General features: G+C 45.5%; 1 protein-coding gene and 1 long non-coding RNA gene across 15 annotated transcripts in view; one reads left to right on the top strand and one right to left on the bottom strand.

The window, feature by feature from the left end:
* The window catches only part of PPFIBP2 (PPFIB scaffold protein 2), a 144,855-nt gene that overhangs the window by 41,783 nt on the left and 77,888 nt on the right, over positions 1–25,184 (top strand). For 5 of the 14 annotated variants that reach the window (XM_086678075.1, XM_086678063.1, XM_086678066.1 and 2 more), the window contains one exon: positions 8,233–8,435. The exons of 2 other annotated variants lie outside the window; for them this stretch is intronic. In XM_086678075.1, the coding sequence (XP_086534201.1) occupies positions 8,233–8,435 (203 nt within the window). Of the gene's footprint in view, positions 1–8,232; positions 8,436–21,750; positions 22,427–22,475; positions 22,882–25,184 lie in introns of those variants that run through there. 7 more of the 14 variants (XM_086678062.1, XM_086678059.1, XM_086678060.1 and 4 more) reach the window with 7 other exon arrangements.
* LOC147576677 (uncharacterized) lies at positions 17,666–21,164 on the bottom strand. Its single transcript, XR_015241034.1, has 3 exons — positions 20,986–21,164; positions 20,475–20,662; positions 17,666–19,223 (listed from the first exon to the last, which is right to left on the bottom strand). It is a non-coding gene; the product is annotated as an uncharacterized LOC147576677 (long non-coding RNA).

Below are 25,184 nucleotides of genomic sequence, written 5' to 3'. Positions count from 1 at the left end.
GACTATTCAGATGATTTTTTGTTTTTATCATTTTATCCAGTTAGTGTGTGTGTGTGTGTGTGTGTGTGTGTGTGTGTGTGTGTGTTAAATTTGTTTTTGGTTTTGTCTTGCTGGCCTTTGTTGTTGTTTTTAATCTCTGCTAGAAAGTTAAATGTCTATTACTATTCTTTTAAGGCTCATACTTATATATTTAACATGCCTCCTTACCATGAAGGCTAAAGATAAATATCTTTAAAGAAGAGCAATGCTTCATCATTAATACATGACTCTTAGAACGCTTTGATTTCTATCAGTGCCCCATTGTCCACATTATTTTTGTGCAGAGTTCTAATGTCATCTTAATCCATATCCTCCAAATTATTATGTTTTTTAGTTGGCAGTGTTTATTTTGTTTAACAAATAATTTTAACAGTTGGTTCTTTCATCCCACACCTTTTTGCTTGCCATAGTTTCTTTCTTCATGAAGTAGATCCTTTAAAATTAATTCAGTAATAAATTGCATGAGTCATCATCTGAAAAATGTACTCTTTTTATTCTCTTTTAAAAGTTTATTTATTTTGAGAAAGAGAGAGAAAGAGCAGGCGCGTGTGTGCACTAGCAGGGGAGGGGCAGAGAGAGAGGGAGAGAATCTCAAGCAGGCTCTGTGCTGTCAGCGCAGAGCCCATCCTTATTTTATTCTTAATCTTGAGTGACAGGTTTTCTAGAAGTTGTAGATGAGGGGCGCCTGGGTGGCTCAGTCAGTTAAGCGTCTGACTTCGGTTAAATGTCTGACTTCAGTTCAGATCATGATCTCCCGGGTTTTGAGTTTGAGCCGTGTGTTGGGCTCTGTGCTGACAGCTTGGAGCTTGGAGCCTGCTTCGGATTCTGTGTCTCCCTCTCTCTCTGCCCCTCCCCTGCTCACACTCTGTCTGTCTGTCTCTCTCTCTCAAAAATAAATAAGCATTAAAAAAAAGAAGTTGTGGATGATATTTTATGGTCATTGATCATATATATAATGGAATATTACTCAGCCATAAAAAGAATGAAATCTTGCCATTTGCAACAACATGGATGTATCTAAGGAGTATAATGCTAAGTGAAATAAGTCATTCAGAGAAGTATGTTAACTATACTGAAATTATAATTTTTCTAAATTGTAAATATATACATGTGAATATATACGTGTGTGTGTGTGTACACACACATGTATATACATATATATGTGTATATATCTCACATCTTCTTTATCCTTTCATCTATTGAGGGATACTTGGGCTGATTCCCTAATTTGGCTATTGCAAATAATATTGCAAAAAACACAGGACTGCATATGTCTTTTTGAATTAGTGTTTTCATAGTCTTTGGGTAAATACCCAGTAGTGGAATTAATGAACCATATGGTAATTCTATTTTTAATTTTTTGAAATGCCTCCATACTGTTTTTCCATAGTGGCTATACCAGTTGGCAATCCTATCAACATTGCATGAGAGTTCCTTTTTCTTCACATCCTCACCAATACCTGTTGGTTTTTATGTTTTTCATTTTAGCCATTCTGACCAGTGTGAGGTGGTATCTCAGTGTGGTTTTGATTTACATTTCCCTAATGATGAGCAATGTTCAGCATCTTTTCATGTGTCTGTTGGCCATCTGGATGTCTTTGAAGGTCTGTTCACGTCTTCTGCCCATTCTTTAATTGGATTATTTGGGGATCTTTTGGTGTTAAGTTGTGTGCAAACATCTTCTCCCATTCAAAAGGTTGTCTTTTAGTTCTGTTGATTGTTTCCTTTGCTGCGCAGAAGCTATTTATTTGTTTGTTTGTTTATTTAAGAGAGCAAGTGGGGGAGGGGTAGGGAGAGTGGGGTGAAAGAGAATCCCAAGCAGGCTTCACGCCGACAGCGCAGAGCCTGATGTGGGGCTCAAACTCAAGAACTGCGAGACCATGACCTGAGCCGAAACCAAGTTTTGGATACTTAACCAACTGAGCTGCCCAGGCGCCCCAGAGGCTTTTTATTTTGATGAAGTCCCAATAGTTTATTTTTGCTTTCGTTTCCTTGCATCTGGAGACATATCTAGAAAACTGTGTCTATGGCTTATGTCAAAGAGGTTACTGCCAGTGTTCTCCTCTAGGAATTTTATGGTTTCAGGTCTCACATTTAGGTCCTTAATCCAGTTTTGAGTTTATTTTTGTGGCATAAGAAAGTGGTCCAGTTTCATTGTTTTGCATGTAGCTGTCCAATTTTCTCAGCACCATTTGTTAAAGAGACTATCTTTTTCCCATTGTATATTCTTGTCTCCTTTGTCACAGACTAATTGGCCATATCATCATGGGTTTATTTCTGGGCTCTCCATTCTGTTCTATTGATCAATGTGTCTATTTTAGTGCCGGTACCATACTGTTTTGAGTATTGCAGCTTTGTAGTATAACTTGAAATCTGGGATTGTAATACCTCCAGTTTTGTTCTTTCTCAAGATCACTTTGGCTATTTGGGGTCTTTCGTGGTTCCACACAAATCTAGGGATTATTCTAATTTTGTGAAAAATGCTATTGGTATTTTGATAGGGATTGCATTAAATCTGTAGATTGCTTTGGGTAGTATGGATATTTTAACAATACTTGTTCTTCCAGTCAATGAGCATGGAATATCTTTCCATTTGTTTGTGGTTTCCTCAATTTTTTTCATCAGTGTTCTATAGTTTTCAGAATACAGGTCTTTCACCTCCTTGGTTGAGTTTATTCCTAAGTATTTTATTTTTGGTGCAATTGTAAATAGGATTCTTTTCTTAATTTCTTTCTGCTGCTTCATTTTTTGTATGTAGAAATGCAACAGATTTCTGTATATTGATTTTGTATCCTACAACCTTATTGAATTCACTTATCAGTTCTAGTAGTTTTTGGTGGAGTTTTTCAGGTATTTTATATATATATAGTTTCATGCCACCTGCAAATAAGATAGTTTTACTTCTTAGTTACCAATTTGGATTCCTTTGTTTCTTTTTGTTGTCTGATCACTATTGCTAGGACTTCCAGTAGTATGTTGAATAAAAGTGGTGAGAGGGGACATTCCTGTCTTGCTGCTGATCTTCAGGGGAAAGCTCTCAGTTTTTCACTATTAGGTATGATATTAGCTGTCGGTTTTTCATATATGGCCTTTATTATGTTGAGATCTATTCTCTTTAAAACTGCTTTGTTGAAGGTTTTTATCATGAAGGAATGTTGTACTTTGGAAAATGCTTTTTATGAGATGATCGTGTGGTTTTTATCCTTTCTCTTATTGATGCCATGCATCATGTTACTTAATTTGTGAACATTGAACCACCTTTGTATCCTAGGAATAAATCCCCCTTGGTCGTAGTGAATGATTTTTTTAATGTATTGTTGGATTCAGTTTGCTAATATTTTATTGAGGATTTTTGCATCTGTGTTCATCAGAAATATTGGCCTGTAGTTCTCTTTTTTTGTAGTGTCTTTATCTTGTTTTGGTATCAGAGTAATGCTGGTCTCATAGAATGAATTTGGAAGTTTTCCTTCCTCTTCTGTTTTTTGAAATAGCTTAAGAATAGGTATTAATTCTTCTGTAAGTGTTTGTTAGAATTTACTTGTGAAGCTGTCTGGTCCTGGATTTTTCTTTGTTGGGAATTTTGTTGTTGTTGGGAGTTTCTTTGACTGTTGATTCAATTTCATTGCTGGTAATCAATCTGTTCAAATTTTCTATTTATTCCTGATTCAGTTTTTGGTGGTATGTCCTTAAGAATTTATCCATTTCTTCTAGATTGTCCAGTTTGTTGGCATATAATTTTTCATACTATGCTCTTATAATCCATTATATTTCTTTTGTGTTGGTTGTTATTTTTCCTCTTTCGTTTATGATTTTGTTTGTTTGAGCCCTGTATCTATTTTTTTCTTTTTCTTTTTCTTTTTTTTTTTTTTTTCTCAGTCTGGCTAAAGGTTTATTAGTATTGTTGATTTTTTTCAAAGAACCAGCTTCTGGTTTCATTGATCTATTCTATTGTTTTTTTAGTCTCTATTTTGTTTATTTCTCCTTTAATCTTATTATTTCCTTCCTTCTACTGGCTTTGGGTTTTGTTCTTTTTCTAACTCCCCTAGGTGAAGGTTAGGTTGTTTATTTGGGATTTTTCTTCTGTCTTGATGTGTCCTGTATTGCTATAAACTTCCTTGTTAGAACAGCTTTTACTATATCCCAAAGATTTTGGACCACTGTATTTTCATTTTAATTTGTCTCTATGTCTTATTTTATTTTCTCTTGATTTCCTGGTTGACCCATTAATTGTTTAGTAGCATGTTATTTAACTTCCATGTATTTGTGTTCTTCTCAGACTTTTTCTTGTGGCTCATTTCTAGTTTCATAGTGTTATGGTTGGAAAAGATGCACTGTGTGACTTTAGTGTTTTTGAATTTGTTGAGGCTTGTCTTTTGGCCTAAAACGTGACCTATTCTGGAGAATATTCCATGTGCACTTAAAAAGAATGTGCATTCTGCTGTTTTAAGATGGGATGTTCTGAATATATCTGCTAGCTCCATCTGGTCCAAAATGTCATTCAAAGCCACTGTTTTCTTGTTGATTTTCTGCTTGGATGATTTATCCATTGATGTAAGTGAGATGTTAAAGTTCCCTACTATTATTGTATTGTTATCAATTAGTCCTTTTATGTTTTTTTACTAGATGCTTTATGTATTTTGGTGCTCCCATGTTAAGCGCATCGATATTTATAGCTGTTATATCTTGTTGGATTATTCCCTTTATGATTATATAGTATCCTTTTTCTCTTGTTACACTCTTTGTTTTAGTCTATTTTCTCCAATATAAGTATTGCTACTAAGACTTTCTTTTCACCTCCATTTGCATGATAAATGCTTTTTGTATCCCTTCATTTTCAATCTGCATGTGTCTTTATGTCTGAAATGAGTCTCTTATAGGCAGCATATAGATAGGTCTTGTTTTGTTTTGTTTTTTATCCATTCTGTCACCTTATGGCATTTGTTTGGAGCGGTTAGCCCATTTACATTCAAAATAATTATTGATAGGTATGTACTTATTGCCATTTTGTTACTTGTTTTATGGATGTTTTTATATTTCTTCTGTGTTCCTTTCTTGCTCTTTTCTTTCAAGGTTTGCTGGCTTTTTTTACTGATATACTTGAATTGCTTTCTCTATTTTTTAGCATACCTGTTACCAGTTTTTGTTTTGTGGTTAACATTTTACACATATAACAGTCTACATTAAGTTGATGGCTGCTTACATTTGAACCCATTAAAAGATCATTTTTAAAAATTTGATCTTTCACATATATATTTCTGAACTGTGTGACATACATACTTTGTACAAGTGAAGTAGGACTGATTGTTACTGCAGCCGAACAGGCTAAAAGATCAGTAGCTTGAAACAGCAAAGTTTGTTTCTTGTTGATACTTTAAGTCTCCTCCAGATCTGCTGAGGGCTCTGGTCCATGTCATCATCCTTCTTGGACATGGGCTGATTCACTCTCTACTATTACCAGAGGCCAGAGCAGGCGGAAGAGATACGGGGAATTATGTACTGGTCCTTAAAAACTTTCATGTTTTTTGGCCAAGGGAAGTCATGTGGCCATAAGTAAACAAGGGGCAGACATGTAATCCCGCTGTGAGCCCAAGTAGAGGAGAACCAAAACATCTATAAATAACTCTAATTATTACCACATACCTTCTTACTTGCTTTTGGAAGTGATCATTAAAAGGCTTTCAATAAAATCCTATGCTTGCATTTTACATGGTCTTATTTCCTCTAATAATTACTAAATCTGTATTAAGCTTTAGTTTTGCCTCCTTAAATGAAAAATTACCAAGTGACCTCCCTAAACATCAAAATTTAGTATTCATTGTGGTGATTTGTGTAGGTTTCAGGTTTCTTAGATGGTTTCAACTTAGGCTTCACATTAAAATCACCTAAGGAGCTTTTTATTATTCCAAATCACATCTTAGACCAATTAGAACTTCTGGAGGTAGGACCCAGGCATCTATAGTTTGTAAAACTCACTATGCATATAAAATTGAAAACCTTTGTGCTAATCTATCTTCCCCAAAGAGTGCTTTGTTGTTCAAAATAAAGTAAGTGCCCCCAAAGAGAAGCTTTATTAGGGTTTGAGCATAAGGTGAATTGCTCTTTTCTGAGAAGTAATGTGGGGAATAACACCTTGTCTCTTTTCTATGTTGTGTTATATGTTATGTTATTGTCTCTTTTATATTGCTCTGTTACCCTCAAGTATGAAGGCATATATTTTCTTCTTTGTTGTAGCTTGTAGTTCTATTCTGATTTGTTTCCCCCTGTGGTTGTAATTTTTCCATAGGAGCTAATTATCTGAAGGGAATGTGTGGAGTATGGAATTGAGTCTTCTAGACAATTGTTGCCTTTGTTAATGCTAGGCCTTAGGAGTTTCACCATTCTGGGCCATTTTGTGAGCCTGTATGTTGATATAAATTGCAAAAAAAAAAAAAAAAATACAGGGGTTTAAGTCTTTTATGTATACATATACCACATCCAAAAATAGTCACAGATACACACACCCACACACACACCCCTTGAATGGTAGGGAAGAATCCCAAGGCTTTAGGGCAGAGAGGTGGCCCAGAGAAAGGAAGAGACTTGTCCAAGACCACAAAGTGACCTAAAGTTAATGAAAATCTTGGTCTCTTCACCTACCCATGGCCTGACTGGCCTGACTTATCCTCTGTTTATAAAGGTATCTGTGTTGGAGCATGTCTGGGATGGTCAGGGATTACTCAGTGAATTGGAGACTGGGGGATCTTCCTCTGCTCGGTCCATTTTCTTCCCTGCGGTTGGCTGTGGCCCTTCATAGTCAACTCTCCATCAGATTTGTAGGGCCTAGAAACTGCTGATCATACACTAGAGTGTGGGTAATCCGCAGTTTCCCAGCTCCCCAGAGCCATGAACTTGTTTGTGGATTGTGACCCACAATTCCCTCTATCCTGTGCTTTCAGAAAGCAAACCAGCAATCAAATAGTAATTGTTTCCTTCTGTGTGGATTTTTCCTTGCAAAAACTGCCGTGGCAACTAGGAAGCTGGCTCTTAGCGGGGTGGAGGGACCTAGATTTAGACGTCAGGCCTGCCCGTAACTGTGGATGTGGTGGCCCTATTGCCCATATTTTCCAGCAGAGCCCTGCATTCCAAGTATTTTATCCTGTTGGCCTTACAAACAATCCAAATGTCCTAGAAATTCCACTATCGACACCACATTTTCTAAAGTGTTTTTTATTGCTGAAAAAAGCACAGAAATCCTTTGTCAGACTGTGTCACCCCAGTCTTTGGTTTGAAAAATAGACCACTGTGTTTATGCAAAGAAGACTTTTTGTTTGTTTGTTTGTTTAAATGGTGAGGTTTACAAAGGCAAAAACAGCCCCTGTTTAGGACACTTGAAATTAGAAAGAGCTGACCCAGTCTGAGCTCTCTTCCTCTTAGCTGTTCCTCCAAGCATGCGTGCATGTAGTCAGATGCCCCTTCGACATCTGCAGGGCAAGGGCCGTGATGGCAGGAAGTCGGCCAACTGTGACAGGGACCCTGCCGTCAGAGTTTCATGGTCCATAATAGGGAGGATGAGATGTGGATTCACTGTAACTAGTGCAGCTTTAAAGTGTGAGTACGTTAGGGGATGTTGAGGTCCCCCAAGTGGGAAAATCCAGAAAGATTCCGATTCACTAAACCCCATCAGAGCTGAGACTGGCAGTCTACGGCATTGTATTGCACAGAGCGTGTCACTGGGCCAGGCTAGAGTCAGGAATCACTCTGGGAGGAGTGGAGAGGAGAGGAGAGGAATACATATACAGGGAGGAGAGGAATTTTTGGTGCCATCTGTGCAGACAGCCCTACCACATTAACTTAAACTGATGGATCTAAAAGCTGACGAATAGCAGCTCATTGTTTTAGCCAGTGTGTTTCAGGTCACTGGGAAGGGCCGGCTGTGTTCACCCAGTTGTCTAGAGGTGTGAGCTTCTGTACATCATTCTCCTTGGGCAAGTTGTTCACCTCAGTCCGGTCTCTTCCTGCCATGCCGTGCCCAGGATCAAAGATGGTTACTGCCGAGTTTACTTTGAGAATGATTCTGCTGAGGCAGAAGTGATTTTCTAGTGATCTTCTTATCCAATCTTCTTTCCCCTATCTCTTCTCTCTTTGCTCTTTACCAGTTCCTTGCCCATGGCATCCACCCTTCTTACCAAAGTTCCTGACTCTCTTTCGTTCCAGGCACTAAAACAGGTGCAGATATCGGTGACAGTAGCTGCGAGCCTGCACTGGCCTCTCCGGCCTCCCACACGAACCCTTTCCCAGTGCTCCATCTCGTTGAGGACTTGAGACTGGCACTGGAGATGCTGGAGCATCCTCAGGAGAGAGAAGCCCTCCTGAGCCAGATCCCGGGCCCCACAGCTGCCTATATAAAGGAGAGCTTGGTGAGTGGGCCCCTGGCCTGTTTGGGAAACCACTGGGACACATAACCACACAACCACGAGGCCTACAGCATGCCACACTGCCTGGGACTATTGCCTCATCTGTGCACTTTGCAGCCTCTTCCTGCTTCCCATCCAGCTTTGGCCAGCCCCCACTGGGTGGTCCTTTCCAGCAGGAAAGGCCCAGGCAAGCAGCTTAAGCAAGGAGAGCCCAGGCAAGCAGCTTAAGCCACACAGTCAGGCTGCCTGTGTGCTCCCGTCATGCTCCCTGAGAAGGGGGAAATCTGGGGTCGAAGGAGAGCAAGCATGAGCGTTTTTCCAGGCAGGATTACATGTACAACATGCCGAGTTATAATCCCCAGCTGGGGTCTCTATACTTGGTCGTGCCCCCCACTCCTTGTTTCTTGCAATAGAACCTTGTCACCTCACCCACTCCTTCACTGCTGCCCTTGCTCTTCAGACCTCTTTCCCCTGGTGCATTCTGTCCCGAGTGGGATGCAGGTTTCCTAACTCCCCTTCTGCTCTCTCTGGATCAAGGCTGTACACCTGCTAGTCTCTGAGGGAAGGAGACGAGTAACCAAAGCTGTAAATATATGACTTTGGTTACCTATCTCCTTCCCCATGGAGACCAGCTGGTCTACCTTAAGAGCTGATGATATTTGGGAATGGGTAAGGTGAGGAGCTTGCCTGCTGAAGAGGTGTGGAAACTGCAACCATTCCGGGGCAGAAAGGAGGACATGGAAGCTTGAGGGAGCATGTGATTGCCTAAGCTGAAGCTGAAGCCAAAATGCAGTCTTCTAAAGCTGGAGTCCTGCAGACTGATCCAAAATGGGAAAATATGCACAGAAGGGGGAAGGCAGGAATGGGACCACTTTACTGGGAGCGGGAGGTTGATGTTGGAAACGCAGGAAGTTGAGACATCCTTGTCCAGAGGCTAAGTCACTTGCCATTAGACAGGTTGCACCCCAGATGTCCTAGCTGACATTTTTTCTTCTTTTTTTTGAGGGGAGGAAAAAGTTCATTTTACATAACTGAATGGAAAATAATTCATGAAATAGTAAATAAAGTTTAATACGGTACGGTCTCGTGCGCCCTGAAGGAAGCAGTGCCCGATTTGGAGGGGTGGTTGCTATGTCCAGATAGTCTCCTATTTGGAACTTCTGTGACTGCAGTGTCATGGAGTCATCAGTCCCCTTCCTCCCGGACATGGTGCTGCCAGTCTGCTTTCCTTGATAGCCAGGCTATTTTAGGATCTGTAAAAACAATTGCAAAACTGAAGTGTGTACCCTCCTTTCTAGCTTCTGGGTAGACCTCTACTAAATTAGTCGGTTCTTTCAAAGTTGCATCCATACAAGTGTAGATGTGCAGTTCGCTGGACGGTACGTTTCTGCGGGGGAATTCGTCTCTTTGGTGGTGGCCGCCGTTATTGGTGGTGAAAACACACAGTGGCGGTGGGCACATTGTCGATACAGTCTCATATGCGTGCCTTCCTCTGAACACTGAAGAATTCGTTATATTCATATGTGTTACTCAAGATTTTCATTGCGTAGGCTGCCTGCCTGGTGTCCTGTATCATACCTACACCAGTGTGGTGGGAAGAATAGTGGCCTCCCAAAGACATCTTTGTGCTAATTGCCAGAACCGGTGCATATTACCTTCCATGACAAAGGAGAAGGTAGCAGATGGAATTAATGTGGTTAATCAGCAGTTTAACAGTTTAACAAAGAGCAAGCAGTGTGGATTGTACAGGTGGGCCCAATGTAGTCACTGGCGTCCTTATAAGTGGAAGGAGGCAGCAGAAGAGTCTGTGTGGGAGCGGTGTGAGCCGACCTTTCTAGGTGGGAGCGGTGTCAAGAGCCAAGGGACGCAGGTAGGGGCTGGGGGCTGGCAAGGTGGCCTCTCCCCTAGAGCCTCCAGCGCGGAAAGCATTCCCACCAGCACCTTGCTTTAGCCCAGTGAGCCCCACTTGGGACTTCCGACCTCAAGAAATGTAAGGCAGTATGTTTGTCTTGGTAGAAGCCACAAGGTTTGTAGTAATTTGTTTAGGCAGCAGTAGAAACTACAGCCAGATGCTGCCTGGAAGAGGGTGAGAAAGGCTGTGCGATGGCTTGTGGGTGGGCCTGTTACCATCTAGCTTTGCAGATTGCCTCGTGTTGTCCCCAAAGGAAGATAGTCCTTGGTGGGCTCTCAGACTTGTGCCACTACCGGACAGAAGGCCACACCTACTCCTCCACTCACCCTTTCCAGCCCGTGGTCAGTCAGGAGTTGCAGGGGGCTTCGGGAGTTTGGTTCCTCTCTCCTGTCCCAGGGCAGAAGGGTCTCTGCCTCCCTTAAGTTCCACCAGGAATTCTGGATGTTTCTGAACTTCTGGCCCTAGAGGTTGTGCCTGGCTTCTCTCCAATCCCCTCTGTCCGTCTTTTGCCTACTTTTCCCCGGGTTTGGTCCCCCATCTCTCCCTCCGTTCCCACTAGCCTGACTGACTCTAGCTGCCATGTTTAAGGGGAACTTTATGATGCCTCAAGAGAGTTACTGGTCCTTAGCCCCTCCATCTGAAACCCTTGGGCCCAGATGCATTTTAGAAGTCAGGACTTATTAAACTTTAGAAGAGTAAGACGGTGTATATCTGCTGTATAATCTATTCTATCTCTAGCAGATATGGAGCAGGAACACATTAACATTTCTTCAGCGAAACTCCTGAATGTCCACATGAAGTGGGATAAAGAAAGACTGTAAATATTTTGCTAGTTCAGTTCCAGTTAGACTGCCAAATAATGGCACCAACATTATCTTTTTAAAAACAAACCTTTTGGTTTTCAGAGCTATTGGGGTTTCAGAATTGTAGGTAAGGGATGATGAGCTTCTACGTGGAATGTTTCAGCGTTGAAAGCAAAACTTAAAACCAAATGTTTGTTGTCAGATATCACTACCACAATTCTCCTAAAGTCCCTGTTGACTCTTTCTGTCCCTGGGCTGTCCTGTCACCATGTGCCTGGGGCCCCTTGGAAACTCCCAAACAGCCTTCTCCACGGTTTCCTGAACGCTTGCTTGCATCAGGCTGCGGGGTAGTTTAGCATCTTGTTTTAAATGCCCCTTCTCAGCTTGCCCAGGACCTTACAATCACATAACCAAGAGATTCATTGGAGTGTCTTCCCCAGGAAAGTCCAGTCTTCCCAGAGTACAGAAAATAGCTCTGGGTTCTTTTCTTCACTGTATAGTTTACAATGATTATGTTCTTTGTATGGATGTGCCTGAATTTATGTGGCCATTTCTCTAATATTAACATTTAGGTTATTTTTAATCTTTCACTAATATATAGCTCTGCTGCAGAGAATGTCCAGGAACATTTTTTACCTCTAGATATTTCCTTAAGATAGAGTCCTAAAGGTGGAACTAAAGTAAACAGACACAATACAAGATACTCCATTAAACTTGAATTGTAGATAAGCAACGGATAATTCTTAATAAGTATGTCCTATGCAGTTTGCTAAATCTGGCAACTCTAATCCAAGGGTATTAATATCTTTTAAACTTTGACACATTTTTTTCCAAACCACTTTTCAGGAAGATTTTGCTCATTTATATTTTCACTGGCAGGCCTTGAGGTACATCCTGATCAACAACAATCACTAAGATTTAAAAACCAACTGAACTGGGGCGCCTGGGTGGCGCAGTCGGTTAAGCGTCCGACTTCAGCCAGGTCACGGTCTTGCGGTCCGTGAGTTCGAGCCCCGCGTCGGGCTCTGGGCTGATGGCTCAGAGCCTGGAGCCTGTTTCCGATTCTGTGTCTCCCTCTCTCTCTGCCCCTCGCCCGTTCATGCTCTGTCTCTCTCTGTCCCAAAAATAAATAAACGTTGAAAAAAAATTAAAAAAAAAAATAAATAAAAATAAAAAAATAAAAACCAACTGAACTAATTTCTTAGGAAAAAGTGTCTTTTTACCACTTTGCATTTCTTTGCTTAGTGGAAGGCTAAACATTTTATATTTATTAGTATTCTTTTGTATGGTATCCAAAGTTTTGATCTCCCACCCCTATCTGGAAAAATTTATTTTCCATTTATGCATATTTATATACACAGTATTTTCCTAATATATGTAAATTATAAAACATAGCCCCATATAAAGATTTTTAAAGGACAGGTTGAAAAATAGTTCTAATATTTTCTTGCCACACACCCCGGAGTTCACCTTGGATCTCCCAACCCTACCCTCATCTATTCATATTCTATGTTCTTCTCCCCTCTCCCCTTGAGGATTTTAGTGCTTTTCTTATATATTAACCTTTTTAAGAGTGGTCGCTTTGTGGCATTTTCCTTACTTTTTTTTAAATGCTGTATGTGGTGCTTTTTGAGACAAAACTTTAAAAGGGTTGTAATTATCAATCTTTCCTGTTTGGGTTTCTTGTTTTTCTTTTATCCCTGGAAAGGCCTTTTTTAATCTTCGATCAAATAATACTCACCTGTATCCTCCTCCAGTAAGTTCCTGGTTTGATTTGTGTCTTAGAGTTCACTTGCATTCACCTGCAATATTTCTGAATGTGTGGTGTGAAATAGGATTCTAACTTCGATAACTTACTAAAAAGGATTCTTAAATATTTCTGATCTAAAGACCGTCGACATGTTTATCAGTTTTTCAAGATGTGTTGCTGAAAACCACTTATATTAAGATCTATAGATCTGTTTTGGGGTTATTGTGGTTGGGGGAATGCCTGCCTTTGAAGAGAGTTTTCCTGAAAGTTGTTGTGTTCAGAGTCTTCTACAGTAATTATGGCCCATCAGCTTATGAACGGTGTACTTTCAGGGCAGGTCAGAAGTTCATATAAACATTCCAGGATACCAGCACAGGATGTTAAGTTTTGATTCTGGGCAGAGACCGCCTGTCTGTATATTAGATGTTGCAGACCTAAAGTCCTTTTATAATCTGGGGACACACACATTCTATAGTAGGTCTTCCCTGTATGGAAATAGAGTCCAAAGTAGTGAACAAACCCACTGGTACATTTTGGATTGGTTCTAGATGGGTACCATTAACTTTGCCATTTAAACTGTGGTCTGTGGACCAGCAACCTTGCCACCCTCTCTGATCGTTTGCTTGCTGCTTTGTGTTTTTATAAAAGGGCAAAAGCCCCACACCTATACCCATCAAACTATCTCCCAGTGATTCCTAGTCACGTTACAGTTTGAGAAACACTGCCATAAACCACAGAGACTTAAATTATTTAAAAGTATGTGTGGCTTAGAATTGGAACTAATAAGGCAGCTTGAAGGGTCAGGCAGGCAGTGCTTATGCCTTGTCATCCAGGATATCTGTGTCCCTTCGTGTTTGTGCTATTCTCTTCTTCAGTCAACTGGCTTTGCCATATGCCTCCATTACTGCTTTGTCATATGTTGTCCTGGCATAGTCCAGTTCTGCCTCATGGCCTCTCTGGCAGTTGGTGTTGCTTCTCCAGAGAAGTGGCATAAACAGTAAGGAGGTTTATATGTCACTAACAAGATAGGCAGAAGACGGGTGGTTCCAGGATCAAATCAGTGGTTCTGGGATGACCTCAAGGGCTCTGGCTCTTTCCATCTTTCTGCCCCAACATCCTTAGGGGGTTGGTTTTTCCTCAGGGCTATCACCTAACAGTTACAAGATGGCTAGTGCAGCTCCAGGCCACATGTCCAGAGGTAGGACGTGTCCTTTCCTTTTTTCCACTCCCCGCCCTCCCCACCCCCCGCCCCGCCAATTAGGAAGGAAAATCTTCTCTGAAGCCCTGCAGCAGACTTCCCATATAGTCCCAAAGTTTGGATCTGTTCACATGTGTAAGCCCTAGCTGCAAGGGAGGCTGGGAAATCAGTATTGGCACATTCATTCACCGTAGTGGTAGGTAGCCTTTGTCCGAAAGGAACTATACTAGGAAGGAGGGGGAATGAATGGCTCTTAGAAAGACAGCCCAGAGCAACTGCCACATGGCCTTTAGATTTGATTTTTATTCTTGTTGACAAATTCTTTTCATGTTTTCTCTCCTGCATTCATTACCCCCCCTTCTTTCTTTCCCACTCTATCCTGCTGTGTGTGTGTGTGTGTGTGTGTGTGTGTGTGTGTGTGTGTGTGTGAACTCCATTTCCTGGAAGAGAGAATCTAATTGGTCTGCTCCTAATTTTTAAGTTTGTTTATTTTATTTTGAGAGAGTGAGAGTGTGAGCAGGGGAGGGGCAGGGAGAGAGAGAATCCCAAGCAGGCTCTGTGTTGTCAGCACAGAGCCCGATGCGGGGCTCAAACTCACCAACAGTGACATCATGATGTGAGCCAAAGTCTAGAGTTGGATGCTTAACTGACTGAGTCACCCAGGTGCCCTGGGCTGCTCCTAATTTTTGAGCTAAGTTCCCCAGGCCTACAAAGAGATGTTAAGTGCAAAAGAAATGGAAATTAAAGACCTTTCATTTACTCACGGCTGTGGATTAGCTGCCCTTGGGTCACACAAGGGCCAGTTAGCTGTGGTGAGAGGACCATGTGATTAAAAAAAAAAAAATGTTCTCCTCTGTACTGTGGACCTTCAGACACCAATGTTGGCATCTGTGCATAAGGAAAACAGGCGCTGAAGAGGCAGAGGTGGATATGGGAGAATGGTTGGTGGTTAGAATAGAAGCAAATAACAGGAATCTGGGCCCTGCCTTTGTCTCAGGTGGAGAAGGTGCCCCTGGTCCTAGTGCATCACAGGCAGCTGTGTTTCTTTACAATGGGGCTGGTCCTCCCCCTGCCGGTGCTGGCGGGCTGGACAGATAATGATTGGCAGCAGACTCTGCCTAGTGATAGTTATAAACAGGCCAGACTCCTAAAGAACAAGGAGAGCAGACCTGTCCAGGATTCAGTAGTGCTGGGTTATGAGTGAGTTTCCAGAGATTTAGGGTCTAAAACAGGGTCTTCCCTTCCTTGCAGGCAGTAAATGAGGAAAAGTGGGCTCCAGGCCTAGAAGAGTATATGTGGGGCTCTCTAAGCTGGGGCCCCCCTCTGGGGCTTCAATAAGGAAAGGAACAAAGGGCCCAGATTCCCTTGCCCTGGAAGCAGTATCTGTGTCTCAATTCTGGGCCTATCACTAGAAAGTTGGTAGGGTACCTGGCAGCTTCTGGTAAGGCCCTCTTGTAGGGATAGTGTCCTGGGGTTCAGGGTGAACTGGGGCCTGACCGGCAGAGAAGCTTCTGTGGGGCTGTCCTGTGCTGTGGTACAGCAGAACGATATGACCTTAGGAGATGAAATGTCATCTCTCACATTGCGTAGATAGGGCCAACCTCAGGGTCCGTACTAGCAGAGGATGAAGCTGAGACTCTGGCTGGAGGGCTGAGGCATCTCTCCTGTGCTGGGAACGGAACTGAGTTCTACCAAGGGGCTGACTCCTTCATTTCCCTGCAGCCACCTCCTCGGCCTGTGGTGAAGTGCTGATGATGCCCTCAGGGAGAGCATGGCCATTTCTGGTCAAGAGCTCCTCATTCCCACCAGATGGTCCTGAAGGCCAGAAAGGAGACCAGTGCTCATCAGTGGCCCTGACCTGACCACAGGAGCTGGTGCCACCATGGGCACTTCCAGGAATCTGGCTATACCTTGAGTGAGGCTCTTCCATGGTCTAGAAGGGGTATCCCTAATCTTCTATACCTGCTTGCCTTGGCTGGGCAGAGGCTGGTTGGGTAGATCCAGGGCTGGACTGGCAGGGTGGAGCCCATAGAGGGTCCGGTCTTCCAGCTTCCAGTGGGGACAGCCAGCTAGCGAGGTGGTGACTCTGGTACCTGGGTAAGGCCCAAGAGCTATCAGAGCCAGCAGGGTCTCCAGATGGAGCAGCTCTGGGTGCTTCTCTAACCGGTCAGTACCTACCCCTCCTCTCCTCTCACAAAGTGCTAGGTCTGTCCTGCTGTTTAATGGCTTTGGATGTGGGTCACGGGAATCCAGGGTAAAGACCTGAGCTTCAGGGGCTCAAGGAGAAGTCTAAGGAAAGGCTGGCAAACCCAGCAGCAGTAGAGTGAGGGCAGGTCAGGGTGAGGGGAGGAGGTGGACAGAGAACCCACAGCAGAACTGTTCTCCAGGCCCCACTAAGGAAGCAGGGTTCACGGAGTGGCTTGGCCATCCAGCAGGAGCCCAGACTTTTCTCCCCAAGGTTACAGGTGTCCTGGTCAGCGTGCTTGGGCAACACTGAACTTGGGTGAGACATCATGGGAGGCAGGAATGAGTCAAGAGGCCAGCACTCTGCCACTTGCATGTGGCTTTGAATGAATCTTTTCCCCTCCTCTGGGACTCTTTCCCTACTGGAAGTGACCGCTGCTTTGACAATCTGCCTGCAAGATCTGGCCAAGCATTCCAGCGCTGGCTTTTTGGTAGGCACCAGTCATTGCCTTCCACAGCCTAGGCCTTGTGGTCTCCAAAGTGGAAACAGATTAGGGAGCTTCTCTAGGGGCAGCTGCCCCACAGTCTGGGCTTGGTAGAAGCTGACCTCCCAGAAGCAGTGGAATGTCATGGCAGGGAAAATGAGGGGAAATCCAGGACATGTGCTCACCTCTGACAGCCTGCAGTAGCTTTGGGTGCCCCCAAGTCCCTTCTTCACTAGTCTCTCAAGAAACAAAGTGGCCTGGGCCCAGGAGGGCACATGGCCGCCCCCCTCCTCGTTCCACTGCCTTGTCACAGATGGTGGCTTCTTCAGCTCCCAGCTTCTCAAACAAAGCCCTGTCATTCCTGCCAGATTCAGTGTGCAGTCTTTCATTCTGGCCAAAGAGGCAAATCTGTTTACCATACTGAAAAGCCAGAGGAGTTACAAGAAAAGGTAGGGAGAAAAGGCTGTTCTCTGAATTACGAACTGTGAGCTTGTTTCTTATGCCAGGTGATTTGTCTCTGGATCTTTATTCTCCATCCGGGGGCCTAGAACTAAGATGGATCAGGATAAATGTGTGTTGGACCTCTTCATTTTGGAAAGTTTCAGGGATTTTATAGGGAAATCTTTCTCTCTGAATCTTGAGCGAAGGGGAAACTTTGTGCTTGTATTTCAAGGTGGGCGGGGGGAAGAATGGCTTATGTGAACCAGTTCCCAGTGTGTTTCTTGCCTTTCCTTTGAGTGAGAGCTGAAAGTCATAGCTGTCGGCACCACTCTGCCCCCCCCCCCCCCCCCCCCACGTGCTTCCCTCCCAAGAGGCTCCTTCCCTGAGCAGGGTCCGAGTGCCTGTCAGGTTCTTTGTTCCTATGCAGTACTGGATAAAACCACTAGGTGGGAGTCAGGGATAAATGCTAGAAAGTCTGAATCCCAAGTCCCAAGGAAGAAGGTATAGGCTTTATACAAGGAAAAATAGCTTTGTTTCAATTAGAGAGATGGCCTAAGCTCCTTTCATTAATGAAACTGGTGGGCAGTGTACCCGGGTCAGTTGGCGGAGTTCTTTCCCATTTTCCTTGGAACCTGCTAGACAAAGGGCAAGCCAGAGAGGCCTCTGCTTTTTGTGTTGGGGGAGAGGAAATGGGAGGGCTGAGGGCTGGTCCTGGGAGCATAGACCTGGCCTTCCATTGTCAAAAAGAAGACCTCTCCAGACCCCTTAAGTGCAGTGCATCTTGCTGGGGCGTTATTAGGATGGCTCCCTCCATTCCAGGAGGCATTTCCTGGCCCTGTGTTGCCAGGCCCTGCCCTGGAGAAACCACCTGTACCTTGGATTTTTTTTTTTAATACATTTTTCCTGGCATAGCTTCTCAGAGAGGGGATCTTTCAGCTACTATAAACTTAGCAGTTTTAACTTTTCTGGGGTTTTGGCTCCCCACCCCTGACCTCCCCCAAGTAAATTGTACCCTACTAAATTCTAGAGGTCTGGCTCCTTGCAGACCTGACTTGAAGAAACTATTTCAGTCTCTAAGAACCAGTGTTTATAAATGGCCATGAATGTGTAAACACTGGTGAAAAAGGACATAAATCCTTCCCTACAAGTTTCCTGCTTCAGACCTAGGGGACGTGGTGGCCCGTGTTGCCAGGTTAGCATGACTTGGGGTCTGAGCATGCAAACACCCACCAGCAACCTTCTGCCCTTTTAGGCACCACTGGTAGCCAGACAGGCTCTGGAGGCTTCACACTTCCAGGGAAACTTGCTCAATACCTTGTGCTTTCAGAAAAAAATACCTTGTGCTTCTGAAAGTGGTTTCCTAACCTCTGACTATTCAAATATGGTGCTGAGCTCTTCATATATGAGCATCCCCTGGGAGCTTCTTAATAATGCACAGTTTCAGGTCCTGTTTCCAACCTCCTGGGTCAGAATCTGCATTTTTATAAGAAATAGCCTCCAACCCAGGTGATTCATTACAGATGGGGAGGTAGTGCCCTAGCCAGGGGTCAGCAACCGATGGCGTGCATCTGGCTCACTGCCTATTTCTTATGCCCCATGAGCTAAGAATGATTTTTTATGTTTTTCAATGATTGAGAAATCATAAGAATATTTTTATGCGAAAATGGCCTAAAATCCTAATTTCAGTGTCCACGAATAGCATCCACATAGCCCTGCTCTTTGGTTTATGTGTTAGCCGTGACTGTTCTTGCACTTACAAATGGCTGAGTTTGGGTGTAACAGAGACCAGATGGCCCACAAAGCCTAGAACATTTACCATCTGGTCCTTTATAGGAAAAGTCTGCCAATCCTGGTCCTAACTCATTGTGGAGGTAGGTTCCTGGGCCTGTGAACCATGGGGACTTGGGCTGCGGTGATCACGATGCTGTTTTACAAGCAGGACTTGCTTTACAGGCAGTGTCCTCGGGCTGGGCTCCTCCACCTCCACTCCGCAGTGACAGGCTCCATGTGCAGCATACCTGTGGAACACAAACCTGTGTCTGGCATACCAGGGGCATCCTGACACTTGTTACCATGGCCCAGAGCCCGAGGCTCAGGGCTGAGCTAGAGTTCAGGACGTGGGTGACCCACAAGACCCCTCTCCATCCACAGTTCTGCCCGATCAGATGCTGCCGACTCCAGGCAGCCGGACAGGAGGAGCAACACCGCAGGAACCCATCCCCAGTCATTCCCATGTCTATGTGGGATTCTAGCATGTAGGGGACATTCGTGGGGTCCCCTTCGAGGCCCTGGGATGAGGAAGAGGACAAGCTGTGTGAGTTTCCCTGTCCACACCTGACCACTGTGTCCTCTTAGCTGTCTTTTTAGTCCCCAAATGGTCAGTCTCTCACGTGTCCTGCTCTTTGCCCTCAGCTGGCTGCCTCATGTTCTACACGGTGATGAGCTGAGTGTGGCGGCTGGTGGGCGACTTGCTTTTGGGAGGCCCCAAAGGCTTTTAGGGTTGCTGTAATGACCCCTCTTTGTGTCTCCCCTGTGGGTCCTGAGCACTCTCCAGCAGTGGGTCTAAGGAGGTATCCTGGAAGGAGGACCTACCCACCCGCCCCCCCCCCCCCGACACAAACACGCCCCTTTAAGGGAAGACTAAACCTTTCAGAGTAACTGCATAGGCCAGATGAAACCTTTGGGAGTCACAGATCATTTTGATAATCTGAAAATAAGGTTTTCAGAAAAATAGTGACTTAAACATCCAAATAGCACTTCGTACACATTTTACGAACTTCTCCAGGGGCCTATCTAACCCCCCTAAGCCTGCCTGTGGACCACTGTGAGATTCCCCTGGCTGGGATGGCCTTCTGAGTGGGGTGGTGCAGCCATGGGTTTGTCTTGCCAGCGGGATGACCGGGCCATGCCTGGGCCAACTGCCACCTGCGGGTCAGTGAGCAAAAAGGTGCGTATGGCTCTGCTGTCCTGTCTCACTCAGCCCATCAGCCAAACACATGCCCTGCTCCTAGGTCTTTTGGAGTGTTATTTTGTGAATTTTGCATTGATTTATAAAACACACCTTTATTTTTAAAGGCTGAGGTAGGAATTTCTACTTGAGGATACCATAAAAATATGTCAAGAATTTAGCTGTGATTTGGATTCCTCCCTTCTCTTCTCTCCCTTTCTCTACCCTCCCTCCCCACATTCATCACATGAGATGATCTAATAGATGGAAATCCGCCCTATTTTTCCTCTCAGTGGAGCATCTTTACCCTTGGGAAACACACCTTCAAGACTTCTGTTCTCCAAGTAGAATTTTAGGTTTATCTTGCCAGTCTTCCCGTGTGAGCCTCACTCTTTCACTCAAAGAATGTTTAAGTTCTTCCTGTGTGCCAAGAACTGCCCCAGGCATGGAGGTCAGAGCAGCATGTCAGGCCTCAGACACATATTCTCCAGTCCAGTGCAGTGCGCAGATCTGTCAACAGTAGAAGAGAGCAGGTGGTGAAGTGGAGAAAGGGTGTGACCCGAGCCAACCCCCATGGGCAGGTGGGAGCTAGCAAGGTTGAAAGGGGCCACCACCTTGCTCCCTTGTCCTTTCTTGCCTCCTCACATCAGAATCTACTGAAGGGTACTGAGCCCCCTCCAAGGGGAGCAGGGGCTGGGACTGTGCCCTACCATTCCCCATCCAGCCCCCCAAGCCCACTCTTGCCTCTGTTTCCCTAGAGCCCCAGAAACCCCTTAACCACATACATGTGGTAATTCTGTATTTACTCAGGGCAGGAAGGTGGTTTCATTCACCTTGGATGCTGGTTAAATGTGTGTTGACCAAATGAATTCTTCCTTCAGCTTCCCGAGGCTTTTGGTGGGGTGGGGGGAAGCTCACCTACCCCTGCAACCATAGAGAGGTGTTTCACCAACACATCCTATCCTGGTTCTGGTCAGGGAAATTCAACCAGGTGGGGCCAGAGGCGAGGAGGGCCCAGAGCCCAGTGTGTGGACAGCAGAGCCTGCTTTTCCTTTCTAGCCTCTGATCTGGGTGTGTCTCCAGGAATTTACTCCTCCCCTCGTGCCAGCTGCTGGCCAGAGCCCTCCCGCCGCCTCTGATTGCTGTGACTGGGCCAGCCTGCTGGGGACTGCTCCGCCAGGCCAGTTTCTGTTCTTTTTGGGGCAGCGGTGGGGGCCGAGGCCATGCTAGGGGGCATGCCCACCCCCAGCAGAGACTTCTCTTCAGGCCGGCAGTTCCAGGAACCCCCCTGGTGACCTCCGAGGGCACCGGCAAGGCCCACACAATCACAAGATGTACATCTGCAAGTCGTTTATGGCAGTAGTGCTCAGGGGCCTTGCGTGTAACCACATTCCCACTGCACCCACATCAAGGACCGCTTTCATAATTGGCCTAGCCAGAGGCCGCATGTTAAGGGCCAGGCAAGGGAGAGAAGCTGTGTTTAGGGGAGCTCTTAAAGGAGTGTGGGGGTGGGGTGTGAAGGTGGAGGGCAGCCCAGGGGGTGGGGTGGGGAGTGGTGCTGGGGAGGCCAGCCTGGAAGGCCAGCAAAGGAAGACTGACAGCTCCCCATCTCTGTCAGCCACTGCATTCCGAGGGCTCCTACCCAGAGCTCTCCCTAAATCTCACGGGCACGCACATGCGGTGGCCTCACCTTCCCCCCTCTCTGGCTTCTGAGGCAGCTAGTCTGGAGTGGGGGACAGCCAGCAAGGCCTGGGACTTAACGGGAACTGTACCCATCCTGGTGCTAAACATGCCCCAGGGAGCCCTGGTCGTGGTGGCCAACAACAGCAGCACCGGGCCAGACTCCTCCGATGGCAGATGTCTCCTGGGGAGCAGAGGTTCGCCCCTGGCAGATGGTGCCACCAGCGCCAAGGACAGCAGACACCCGGTGGGGCCAGGAACCCAGCGGAGCTGGTTCTGAATGTGTTCTTTTTTGGAAATGACAGGCTTTCCTCGGGGCCCAGCCCGACGCCCGCCTGGAAAAGGGGTAGGCGTGGGCTTCAGGGTGGGGGTCAGGCTGTGTGTGGGAACCAGCAGCTCCTCCAAGAGCAGCACTTATTTTTAGTCTTCTCCCCAGTCCCAAATAAACTGAGAGCAGCTGGGAGCCTGTGGGTAAATGCAGAGTGGAGCAGAGACAGGAAATCGGGGTCTCTCGGTAATGAGTTCCAGCCACTGCAGAAAGGGGAAGCCAGACGAGGAATTTTCTTCAGGACTGTTTCCCTCTGGCAGGCTCTGGTATTATCACCAAAAAGAATGTTCCTGTGTGTGTGTGTGTGTGTGTGTGTGTGTGTGTGTGTGTGTGTGTGTGTTTACAACTCCTGTCCAATTCTGTCTTTTTTTCCCTACCTTTTTGCTAGGTTTGATTGCTTTGCAGGCTCCGGATCCCAGAGCTGGTGCCTGTGTGTGTCTGGGGGCGGAGGGGGAGGATACCGGAGCAGCACGGTCCGGTCGGAGCCGTTGTATATCTGAAACTGTTTAGGGAAAGGCTGAAGGACGCAGGCCAGGGAAGTGGGGAAACTTGAACACAGCTTGACGTCCCCAGGGGGAGGGGGCAGAAACAAGGAAGAGGAGAGAATTTGGTCTCTGGCCAGAAAAAGGGCTTTTTCAACCAAGGAATCTAACTGCTGACATGGGTGCCCAGCATGGATGGGGACATTGATGTTTACAAGCATTTTGCGTGGCTGAAGAGGGTAAGTGACTGGCTGCTTTATCTGGGTCTCCCTGGAGATGAGGGCAAGAGAGATGCTTGGGAGGGGGGTGGGGGGGGTAGTATTTGTCCGGCAAAACCCTGTCGTGGCCAAATTCTCCATGAGAATCTAATTATAGGCACTAGGGGAGAAAACAGTCAGCTGTCTTTGTTTCTCCGCTGACATTCTGGTGAATGAGTCTGTACAGAAAGGCACGAATGGGGTGAAGAAAGTTATTTTAACTTTGGCACTTAAACATTTGGAGGCTCCAAACACCGTGACCAGAAAAAGGTGTCCCTACTGCCTTTCGGTTTGAGGACACAGAGAAGCAGCTGCCTTTCCAGTGCACTGAATTCAGACCTCATTGAACTTCTCTGCTCTGATGTTATCTGATGGTGTTATTGCTGTCAGCCCGGAGAGCTTCTGTGTTTCCGGAGGCAGGCTCTTGGGGAGAGCTCTCTTCCGAATGCTCTGAAGCCAGGGGTTTGGGTTGCAAGCTTTATGCCCTTTCTTTGGGGGACGAGCTCAAGTGCGGCATGAGCAACGAATGAATGAATGAAATGAATGTCAGGGCTGGAGTAGCATGAATGATCGCAGAATTCAGGCTCTTCACTCCTTCATGACCATCTTTAAACTGGCGAAGATGGTTGTCTGTTTGTTTCTTTTTACACCGAGGCTGAGTGTTTCTCAGAAGCAGGAAAGGCGAAAGCAGCCGAAAGATAAGAGATTTGACATTGTAAGCAGAGAGGAGCAGGAGGGACAGGAGGTGTCCAGCTTGGAAGGCCCCTGACTCCAGCCCCTGCACACGGGGCCTGCAGCTTTTGTGTGCACTCTCTTCAGCACTCATTCCGCAAATATTTATAGAGACGGGGGCACTGGGTGTCCAGTGGTGAGCAAAGCAGAATCTGTCTCTGCCCTTGTGGATCCACCATCCAATGTGGGAGACAGAGGTTAAACCATCCCAGTAAATAAACTTGAAGTTACAGATTAAGTGCATTGAGGAACAGAATTGTGAAAACTGCTCCTAGCCACATGGAGGGGTTTGAATGAGTGCAAAGGAGCAGTGAGGCAGCCCTCCGAGCAAGGAGCCCTTCACCGAAACCTGAAAAGTAGGAGTGACTCAGGTGGAAGATGGGGTGAAGAACATTCCAGGCAAAGAGGCTAGTATGTGTAAAGGTCCTAAAGTAAGAAGGATTTAGGCAAGCTTCAAGACTGAGAGAAAGCCAGTGTGGCTGAGCTCTGCGATGGGGGAGCTGGCAGATGCTAGTCTCATAGGGCAGTGAAGGGTAAGGGTTGTGGGGGATGTGGTTCATAGGACAGGGGACTTGTGGCAGGGAAATGACCTGGGACACAGGCAGATGCAATTTGTATTTTAAGGCGATAACTCTAGCTGTGGTGTGGCGTAGGGCAAGCTGTGTTGCAAGGCAGCTAAACAAGACTAGAGCTTTGGGGGCTTGTTGGGATCAACTGGTACAAACCCTCCATTTAACAAAGCCCGGGAGAGGCTAAGGACCTCATGATTATTAATGTTAGAGATATTCGTGGTGTAGCCTGACCTTGTACCCTGCTTTCCGTCTTCTACTCCAGTTCTCTGGCCTCCTCTCTTTCGCCAAATATGTAGAAAATTGTTGGTTTAGAACCCAGCAGAAAACCCTGTCTGTGCTCAGCCCCTGCTCAGCTTTGGGATGGGGGCGCTGCAGCCAGCAGAGAGCATGCTGACCGGACCAGAGATTTTGGCAAAGATTTGTATCCTTTGTCTTAAGCGTTCAAAGCCTTCACTGAAGATCCTGGGGCGAAATAGGTGAGAAGCACGCTTCTCATCCCTTAGTCTGTTTTTTCTGTATCCAAAATGAAGCTTTTTAACCAGGAGGTCTTCCAGCTGTGATGTTCAATGTCTCAGTGGATATAACTGCACACCTCGTGCAGAAGTTTTGTCTGTAGAGGAACTAATCTTGCATGTGCTGCGATGTAAGAGAGCCCTTTCTGTCCTGAGACCCAGGCTGTACACACTGGCTCCTGTGCATAGCTGGAAGTCAAACAAGGGGACTTCAGAAACCCCTAGGATGACTCCTAGTAAGACAGATTATTTTTCTTCCACTTGTAGAGTGTTAAGGATCATTAAAAAACAAAGCATAGGGTATTGGATATGACCTAGACAGCATGATCAGAGTTATCTCTCCCCCTAAACAGATTCTTCTTTTTTTTCTTAAATTTTTAAAAATGTTTTTATTTATTTTTGAGACAGAGACAGAGCATGAGCAAGGGAGGGGCAGAGAGAGAGGGAGACCCAGAATCCAAAGCAGACT

This window comes from Puma concolor, chromosome D1 (assembly GCF_028749965.1).
Source record: "Puma concolor isolate L17-30 chromosome D1, mPumCon1.1.hap2, whole genome shotgun sequence".
Taxonomy (NCBI): domain Eukaryota; kingdom Metazoa; phylum Chordata; class Mammalia; order Carnivora; family Felidae; genus Puma; species Puma concolor.
This window is presented reverse-complemented; position numbering and strand designations above follow the sequence as displayed.